This window comes from Oncorhynchus keta, chromosome 28 (genome assembly GCF_023373465.1).
Source record: "Oncorhynchus keta strain PuntledgeMale-10-30-2019 chromosome 28, Oket_V2, whole genome shotgun sequence".
Classification (NCBI taxonomy): Eukaryota; Metazoa; Chordata; class Actinopteri; order Salmoniformes; family Salmonidae; genus Oncorhynchus; species Oncorhynchus keta.
In genome coordinates this window covers 79,917,408-79,927,407 of record NC_068448.1, presented here as the reverse complement: position 1 = coordinate 79,927,407, position 10,000 = coordinate 79,917,408, and the positions used below count along the sequence as shown (strand labels likewise).

The window sequence follows — 10,000 nt, the reverse complement described above, 5'->3', positions numbered from 1 at the left end:
CCCTCATCTCTCCTTCCCTCCCTCTCCTTCCCTCCCTCTCTCCTTCCCTCCCTCTCTCCTTCCCTCCCTCTCTCCTTCCCTCATCTCTCCTTCCCTCCCTCTCCTTCCCTCCCTCTCTCCTTCCCTCCTCTCTCCTTCCCTCCCTCTCTCCTTCCATCCCTCCCTCTCTCCTTCCATCCCTCCCTCTCTCCTTCCATCCCTCCCTCTCTCTCTCCTTCCCTCCCTCTCCTTCCCTCCCTCTCTCCTTCCCTCCTCTCCTTCCCTCCCTCTCTCCTTCCTCCCTCCCTCTCTCCTTACATCCCTCCCTCTCTCTCTCTCCTTCCCTCCCTCTCCTTCCCTCCCTCTCTCCTTCCCTCATCTCTCCTTCCCTCCCTCTCTCCTTCCATCCCTCCCTCTCTCCTTCCTTCCCTCCATCTCTCCTTCCCTCCCTCTCCTTCCTTCCCTCCATCTCTCCTTCCCTCCCTCTCTCCCTCCCTCTCTCCTTCCTTCCCTCCCTCTCTCCTTCCCTCCCTCTCTCCTTCTCTCCTTCCTCCCTCTCTCCTTCCCTCCCTCTCTCCTTCCTTCCCTCCCTCCCTCTCCCTTCCTTCCCTCCCTCTCTCCTTCCTTCCCTCCCTCTCTCCTTCCCTCCCTCCTTCTCTCTCCCTCCCTCTCTCCTTCCCTCCCCTTTCTCTCTCTCCCTTCCTTCCCTCCCTCTCTCCTTCCTTCTCCTCCCTTTGTATTTTAGCCTCTCCTTCCCTCCCTCTCTCCTTCCTTCCCTCCTCTCTCTTCCTTCCCTCCCTCTCTCCTTCCCTCCCTCCCTCTCTCCTTCCCTCCCTCTCTCCTTCCCTCCCTCTCTCCTTCCTTCCCTCCCTCCCTCTCTCCTTCCCTCTCTCTCTCCTTCCCTCCCTCTCCTTCTCTCCCTCTCTCCTTCTCTTTGTATTTTAGCCTCTCCTTCCCTCCCTCTCTCCTTCCCTCCCTCTCTCCTTCTCTCCCTCTCTCCTTCTCTTTGTATTTTAGCCTCTCCTTCCCTCCCTCTCTCCTTCCTTCCCTCCCTCTCTCCTTCCCTCCCTCTCTCCTTCCTTCCCTCCCTCTCTCCTTCTCTCCTTCCCTCCCCCTCTCCTTCCTTCCCTCCCTCTCCTTCCTTCCCTCCCTCTCTCTTTCTCTCCCTCTCTCCTTCCCTCCCTCTCTCCTTCCCTCCCTCTCTCCTTCTCTCCCTCTCTCCTCCCTCCCTCTCTCTCTCCTTCCCTCCCTTTCTCCTTCTCTCCCTCTCTTCTCTCCCTCTCTCTCTCCTTCCCTCCCTCTCTCCTTCTCTTTGTATTTTAGCCTCTCCTTCCCTCCCTCTCTCCTTCCTTCCCTCCCTCTCTCCTTCCTTCCCTCCCTCTCTCCTTCTCTCCCCTCTCCTTCTCTTTGTATTTTAGCCTCTCCTTCCCTCCCTCTCTCCTTCCTTCCCTCCCTCTCTCCTTCCTTCCCTCCCTCTCTCCTTCTCTCCCTCTCTCCTTCTCTTTGTATTTTAGCCTCTCCTTCCCTCCCTCTCTCCTTCCTTCCCTCCCTCTCTCCTTCCTCTCCCTCTCTCCCTTCTCTTTGTATTTTAGCCTCTCCTTCCCTCCCTCTCTCCTTCCTCCCTCCCTCCCTCCTCCTTCCTTCCCTCCCTCTCTCCTTCCTTCCCTCCCTCTCTCCTTCTCTCCCTCTCTCCTTCTCTTTGTATTTTAGCCTCTCCTTCCCTCCCTCTCTCCTTCCCTCCCTCTCTCCTTCTCTCCCTCTCTCCTCCCTCCCTCTCTCTCTCCTTCCCTCCCTTTCTCCTTCTCTCCCTCTCTTCTCTCTCCTCTCTCTCTCCTTCCCTCCCTCTCTCCTTCTCTTTGTATTTTAGCCTCTCCTTCCCTCCCTCTCTCCTTCCTTCCCTCCCTCTCTCCTTCCTTCCCTCCCTCTCTCCTTCTCTCCTTCTCTCCTTCTCTTTGTATTTTAGCCTCTCCTTCCCTCCCTCTCTCCTTCCTTCCCTCCCTCCCTCTCTCCTTCCTTCCCTCCCTCTCTCTTTCTCTCCCTCTCTCCTTCCCTCCCTCTCTCTTTCTCTCTCTGACAGAGATGGAGCACTTGTGTGTGCGTGTGCGTGTGTCTGTGTGTGTGTCAGGGATGGGTTCTGGCCGTATATCACCATAGCCGCCATCCTCCTAATATATGGTTGTTTGTCCAGGACCCACTAGAGAGATGTAGATGTAGCAGATGGGTTCTGGCTGTTTACTTAGGGGACAAACCCCTCCTATTGGGTTCTGGCTGTTTACTTAGGGGACAAACCCCTCCTCTTGGGTTCTGGCTGTTTACTTAGGGGACAAACTCCTCCTATTGGGTTCTGGCTGTTTACTTAGGGACAAACCCCTCCTATTGGGTTCTGGCTCTTTACTTAGGGGACAAACCCCTCCTATTGGGTTCTGGCTGTTTACTTAGGGGACAAACCCCCTCCTCTTGGGTTCTGGCTGTTTACTTAGGGGACAAACCCCCTCCTATTGGGTTCTGGCTGTTTACTTAGGGGACAAACCCCCTCCTATTGGGTTCTGGCTGTTTACTTAGGGACAAACCCCCTCCTCTTGGGTTCTGGCTGTTTACTTAGGGACAAACCCCCTCCTCTTGGGTTCTGGCTGTTTACTTAGGGGACAAACTCCTCCTATTGGGTTCTGGCTGTTTACTTAGGGGACAAACTCCTCCTATTGGGTTCTGGCTGTTTACTTAGGGGACAAACCCCCTCCTCTTGGGTTCTGGCTGTTTACTTAGGGGACAAACTCCTCCTATTGGGTTCTGGCTGTTTACTTAGGGGACAAACCCCCTCCTCTTGGGTTCTGGCTGTTTACTTAGGGACAAACCCCCTCTTCTTGGGTTCTGGCTGTTTACTTAGGGGACAAACTCCTCCTATTGGGTTCTGGCTGTTTACTTAGGGGACAAACCCCTCCTATTGGGTTCTGGCTGTTTACTTAGGGACAAACCCCTCCTCTTGGGTTCTGGCTGTTTACTTAGGGACAAACCCCTCCTATTGGGTTCTGGCTGTTTACTTAGGGGACAAACCCCTCCTATTGGGTTCTGGCTGTTTACTTAGGGGACAAACCCCTCCTATTGGGTTCTGGCTGTTTACTTAGGGACAAACTCCTCCTATTGGGTTCTGGCTGTTTACTTAGGGACAAACCCCTCCTATTGGGTTCTGGCTGTTTACTTAGGGGACAAACCCCTCCTATTGGGTTCTGGCTATTTACTTAGGGGACAAACCCCTCCTATTGGGTTCTGGCTGTTTACTTAGGGACAAACTCCTCCTATTGGGTTCTGGCTGTTTACTTAGGGGACAAACTCCTCCTATTGGGTTCTGGCTGTTTACTTAGGGGACAAACCCCTCCTATTGGGTTCTGGCTGTTTACTTAGGGGACAAACTCCTCCTATTGGGTTCTGGCTGTTTACTTAGGGACAAACCCCCTCCTCTTGGGTTCTGGCTGTTTACTTAGGGGACAAACTCCTCCTATTGGGTTCTGGCTGTTTACTTAGGGGACAAACCCCCTCCTCTTGGGTTCTGGCTGTTTACTTAGGGGACAAACCCCTCCTATTGGGTTCTGGCTGTTTACTTAGGGACAAACCCCCTCCTCTTGGGTTCTGGCTGTTTACTTAGGGGACAAACTCCTCCTATTGGGTTCTGGCTGTTTACTTAGGGACAAACCCCCTCCTCTTGGGTTCTGGCTGTTTACTTAGGGACAAACCCCCTCCTCTTGGGTTCTGGCTGTTTACTTAGGGTACAAACTCCTCCTATTGGGTTCTGGCTGTTTACTTAGGGACAAACCCCCTCCTCTTGGGTTCTGGCTGTTTACTTAGGGTACAAACTCCTCCTCTTGGGTTCTGGCTGTTTACTTAGGGACAAACCCCCTCCTCTTGGGTTCTGGCTGTTTACTTAGGGACAAACTCCTCCTATTGGGTTCTGGCTGTTTACTTAGGGGACAAACCCCCTCCTGATGTACTGGCCTGTCTGCACCACCCTCTGTAGTGCTATGCGGTCGAGGGTGGTGCATTTGCCATACCAAGCGGGGATGCAGCCAGTCAGGATGCTCTCGATGGTGCAGCTGTAGAACCTTTTGAGGATCCGAGGGCCCCATGCCAAATATTTTCAGCCTCCTGAGGTTAAGAGGCGCTGTCGTACCCTCTTCACGACTGTGTTGATGTGTGTAAACCATGTTAATTCTTTAGTAATGTGGACACCAAGGAACTTGAAGCTCTCAACCCGTTCCACTACAGCCCCTTCGATGTGAATGGGGGCGTTGCTCGGCCCTCCATTTCCTGTAGTCCACCATCAGGTCCTTTGTCTTGCTGATATTAAGGGAGAGCCTCTGCCAAGTCTCTGACCTCCTCCCTGTAGGCTGTCTCATCGCCATCGGTGATCAGGCCTACCATCGTCAGGCCTACCATCGTCAGGCCTACCATCGTCAGGCCTACCATCGTCAGGCCTACCATCAAACTTGATGGCGTTGGGAGTCGTGTGTGTCCACGTAGTAATGGGTGAACAGGGAGTACAGGAGGGGACTAAACACACACCCCTGAGGGGCCCCTGTGTTGAGGATCAACGTGGCAGACATGTTGTTGCCTAGGGGGGGCGATCAGGAAGTTCAGGATCCAGTTACAGAAGAAGAGGTTCAGTCCCAGGTTCCCCAGCTTGGAGGGGACTATGGTGTTGAACGCTGATATGTAGTCTATTAACATAGTTATTTCCCCTCTTGTCCAGGTGGGAGAGGGCAGTGTGAAAGTACAATAGAGATTGTATCATCTGTGGATCTGTTGGGGCGGTATGTGAATTGGAGTGGGTACAGGGTGTCTGGGATGATGGTGTTGATGTGTGTCTTTACCAGCCTTTCAAAGCACTTCATAATACTGATGTGCTGGCCATAGTCGTTTAGGCAGGTTGCTTTGGAGTTCTTGGGAACAGGGACAATGGGACATTTTGAGATTACAGCTGGAAACGGGTAGGGATTACAGTTTGGAAAGGGAGAGGAGGAAAGAAAAGGGAGAGGAGGGGAGGAAAGGGAGAGGAGGAAAGGAAAGGGAGAGGAGGAAAGGAAAGGGAGAGGAGGAAAGGAAAGGGAGAGGAGGAAAGGGAGAGGAGGAAAGGGAGAGGAGGAAAGAAAAGGGAGAGGGGGAGGAAAGGGAGAGGAGGAAAGGAAAGGGAGAGGAGGAAAGAAAGGGAGAGGAGGGGAGGAAAGGGAGAGGAGGAAAGGAAAGGGAGAGGAGGGGAGGAAAGGGAGAGGGGGAAAGGAAAGGAGAGGAGGAAAGAAAAGGGAGAGGAGGGGAGGAAAGGGAGAGGAGGAAAGGAAAGGGAGAGGAGGAAAGGAAAGGGAGAGGAGGGGAGGAAAGGGAGAGGAGGAAGGAAAGGGAGAGTAGGAAAGAAAAGGGAGAGGAGGAAAGAAAAGGGAGAGGAGGGGAGGAAAGGGAGAGGAGGAAAGGGGGAGAGGGGAGGAAAGGGAGAGGAGGAAAGAAAAGAGGAGAGGAGGGGAGGGGAGGAAAAGGAGAGAGGAGGAAAGGAAAGGGAGAGAGGAGGGGAGGAAAGGGAGAGGAGGAAAGGAAAGGGAGAGGAGGAAAGGAAAGGGAGAGTAGGAAAGAAAAGGGAGAGGAGGAAAGAAAAGGGAGAGGAGGAAAGGAAAGGGAGGGGAGGAAAGGAAAGGAAAGGGAGAGGAGGAAAGGGAGAGGAGGGGAGGAAAGGAAATGGAGAGGAGGAAAGGGAGAGGAGGGGAGGAAAGGAAAGGGAGAGGAGGAAAGGAAAGGGAGAGGAGGAAAGGAAAGGGAGAGGAGGAAAGGAAAGGAGAGGAGGAAAGGGAGAGGAGGGGAGGAAAGGAAAGGGAGAGGAGGAAAGGGAGAGGAGGGGAGGAAAGGAAAGGGAGAGGAGGGGAGGAAAGGAAAGGAAAGGGAGAGGAAAGGAAAGGGAGTGGAGGAAAGGGAGAGGAGGGGAGGAAAGGAAAGGGAGAGGAGGAAAGGGAGAGGAGGGGAGGAAAGGAAAGGGAGAGGAGGGGAGGAAAGGAAAGGGAGAGGAGGGGAGGAGTCAGTGAGAGAGAGAGAGAAAGAGACAAGAGAGAGGGGGAGAGAGAGAGAGATAGAGAGAGTTCTTCAGATCTCACTTTTCACTCAAATATATACAGAGTCTGTCTGTGTTTTTGGGGATTCCCTCACTCATTTTTCTCTTCTTTTCCCCAACCACCTTTCTCTGCAACGACGGTAGTGTAGGTATGGGGGTAGGAATTTGGGGGTTTAGGGGTGGTTTTGGGGCGGGGGTTAGGTCTAGGGTTGGGGTGTGGGGGTTTAGGGGGTATGGTAGGGGTGATGATGTGGGGGTTGCCCAGTGGGACCTGGTACTGTCATCTCAGCAGATTTATTTAATCTCCCTCTCCCTCCCTCCCTCTCCCTCCCTCCTCCTCTTAGGAGACAGAGAGAGGGAGGAGATAGAAGGTGGGGGATACATCTGGACCTCATCTCAAGAGTCTGTCAGGGATCAGCAGACTGGTAGGATCAGATCGGTCCACTTTGGCCTGGTTACACTCAGCTCAGTCCAGTCCAGTTTGGCCTGGTTACACTCAGCTCAGTCCAGTCCAGTTTGGCCCACTTAGTCCTACATTGATGCATCATGTGTCTAGAAAATGTCTGGTTGTTTCAGGTGTCAGATCAGATGTCCACTGTCCAGACAGAGAATGTCTGGTTGTGTCCAAGACAGCTGATGGCCAGACTAGTTCATAACAGACAGCTGATGGCCAGACTAGTTCATTACAGACAGCTGATGGCCAGACTAGTTCATTACAGACAGCTGATGGCCAGAATAGTTCATTACAGACAGCTGATGGCCAGACTAGTTCATTACAGACAGCTGATGGCCAGACTAGTTCATTACAGACAGCTGATGGCCAGACTAGTTCATTACAGACAGCTGATGGCCAGACTAGTTCATTACAGACAGCTGATGGCCAGACTAGTTCATTACAGACAGCTGATGGCCAGAATAGTTCATTACAGACAGCTGATGGCCAGACTAGTTCATTACAGACAGCTGATGGCCAGAATAGTTCATTACAGACAGCTGATGGCCAGACTAGTTCATTACAGACAGCTGATGGCCAGAATAGTTCATTACAGACAGCTGATGGCCAGACTAGTTCATTACAGACAGCTGATGGCCAGAATAGTTCATTACAGACAGCTGATGGCCAGAATAGTTCATTACAGACAGCTGATGGCCAGAATAGTTCATTACAGACAGCTGATGGCCAGACTAGTTCATTACAGACAGCTGATGGCCAGACTAGTTCATTACAGACAGCTGATGGCCAGAATAGTTCATTACAGACAGCTGATGGCCAGACTAGCTCATTACAGAGAGCTGATGGCCAGACTAGTTCATTACAGACAGCTGATGGCCAGACTAGCTCATTACAGACAGCTCTGCACGGCTCTCATCTCATTCTGTGTGTTTGTGATTTTAAAAGGGATTCTGGATTCATGGTAATAGAATGAGCGTTGGTTAAGTACCCCCAGATAGCATTCCATCCATGGGAAAATAAATCAGGTTATTTATTGCGACACTAAATGTGTTTTTTTTTTTTTTGTATTTTAGTTGTGTCCAGATGGCTGACATCGGTGGATAATGATGTCATGTAGTGTATTTCTGTCAATAGATTTGGTAAATGGAACTTGACCCAAACAATGGAAATGCCATGGAAACGTGTGTGTGTGTGTGGGGGGGGGTCCTGTTGCCATTGGGTTTCTCAGACTAAGTGTTATTTGAAAAGCAGCTGAAGGGTGACATTCAGTCCCTCCCTGTCTCTCTCCCTGCCTGTCTCTCTCCCTGCCTGTCTCTCTCCCTGCCTGTCTCTCTCCCTGCCTGTCTCTCTCCCTCCCTGTCTCTCTCCCTGCCTGTCTCTCTCCCTGCCTGTCTCTCTCCCTCCCCGTCTCTCTCCCTGTCTGTCTCTCTCCCTGCCTGTCTCTCTCCCTGCCTGTCTCTCTCCCTCCCTGTCTCTCTCCCTCCCCGTCTCTCTCCCTGCCTCTCTCTCTCCTCCTGTCTCTCTCCCTGCCTGTCTCTCTCCCTGCCTGTCTCTCTCCCTGCCTGTCTCTCTCCCTCCTGTCTCTCTCCCTCCCTGTCTCTCTCCCTCCCTGTCTCTCTCCCTCCCTGTCTCTCTCCCTCCCCGTCTCTCTCCCTGCCTGTCTCTCTCCCTCCCCGTCTCTCTCCCTCCCTGTCTCACCTCCTCTCTGTCTCTCTCCCTGCCTGTCTCTCTCCTTCCCCGTCTCTCTTCCTGCCTGTCTCTCTTCCTGTCTGTCTCTCTTCCTGCCTGTCTCTCTCCCTGGCTGTCTCTCTCCATGCCTGTCTCTCTCCCTGCCTGTCTCACCGGGTCATCTGTTCTTCTCTCCCTCTGCAGGCTGCTCTAAGTGCCTTGAAACAGCTGTCGGAACAGGGACTGGACACGGTGGACTGCCCTATCAAGGTAAAACACGGATCATCTATAATGAGACACTAGTGGTCACTGATACCTTAAAAAAGAGGGGCCTCGGGATCTCGCCACAGTATATTTGTGCATTCAAATTGCCATCACAGGGAGAGAGACAGGCAGGGAGAGAGACGGGCAGGGAGAGAGACGGGCAGGGAGAGAGACGGGCAGGGAGAGAGACGGGCAGGGAGAGAGACGGGGAGGGAGAGAGACAGGCAGGGAGAGAGACGGGCAGGGAGAGAGACGGGCAGGGAGAGAGACGGGCAGGGAGAGAGACGGGGAGGGAGAGAGACAGGCAGGGAGAGAGACGGGCAGGGAGAGAGACGGCAGGGAGAGAGACGGGGAGGGAGAGAGACATAGGCAGGGAGAGAGACAGGCAGGGAGAGAGACGGGCAGGGAGAGAGACGGGCAGGGAGAGAGACGGGCAGGGAGAGAGACGGGCAGGGAGAGAGACGGGCAGGGAGAGAGACGGGCAGGGAGAGAGACGGGCAGGGAGAGAGACGGGCAGGGAGAGAGACAGGCAGGGAGAGAGACAGGCAGGGAGAGAGACAGGCAGGGAGAGAGACAGGCAGGGAGAGAGATGGGCAGCGAGAGAGACGGCAGGGAGAGAGACGGGCAGGGAGAGAGACGGGGAGGGAGAGAGACAGGGAGGGAGAGAGACAGGCAGGGAGAGAGACAGGCAGGGAGAGAGACATGCAATTGTGTTGGTTGTCCGTAGCTTATGCCTGCCCATAACCCCACCTCCACATTTACATTTAAGTCATTTAGCAGACGCTCTTATCCAGGTCACTCTGTTCACAACGGTGACATCAGTAAACCGCTCGCCCACATGACACACTTGGTCTGCGGTTGTGAAGCCATATTCTATAAAACGATGTTGGAGGCGGTTTATGGTAGAGAAATTAACATTCAATTCTCTGGCAACAGCCCTGGTGGACGTTCCTGCAGTCAGCATGCCAATTGGATGCCCCCTCTGAGACATCTGTGGCAAGACTGCACATTTTAGAGTGGCCTTTCATTGTCCCCAGCACAAGGTGCACCTGTGTAATGATCTCTGGTTTATAATTTTTATTTTACTAGGCAAGTCAGTTAAGAACAAATTCTTATTTTCAATGACGGCCTGGGAACAGTGGGTTAACAGCGCCTTGTTCAGGGGCAGAACGACAGATTTGTACCTTGTCAGCTCGGGGGTTTGAACTTGCAACCTTTCGGTTACTAGTCCAACACTCTAACCACTAAGCTACCCTGCCGCCCCGCGGAGAAATGGGCCAATGTACACCATGTGGACCTCAGTCTGCTCAGCTGTAGGACGTCTCCCGTTCATACTAGCAGAGCTGTACGTCTCACCTATGTTACAGGTATTATAGGTGTTGTTAAAGAGGAGTGTTAGATTAGATTAGAAGGTTACATACCATGCCATTGATCGATACCAAATCGCTCCCTATTCCCGCTATGCAGTGCACTCATTTTGACCAGGGCTCATAAGACCGTGATCAGAAGTAGTGCACAATGGGAAGAGGGTGCCATTGGGACAGCCCATGTAT

The 10,000-nt window shown here is 53.0% G+C and overlaps 1 protein-coding gene across 1 annotated transcript in view; it reads left to right on the top strand.

Moving 5' to 3' along the window:
• Positions 1 to 10,000, top strand: part of stau2 (staufen double-stranded RNA binding protein 2) — a 346,269-nt gene that overhangs the window by 324,490 nt on the left and 11,779 nt on the right. The window contains exon 15 of the mRNA XM_052484058.1: positions 8,388 to 8,453. Within this exon, the coding sequence (XP_052340018.1) occupies positions 8,388 to 8,453 (66 nt within the window). The remainder of the gene's footprint in view (positions 1 to 8,387; positions 8,454 to 10,000) is intronic.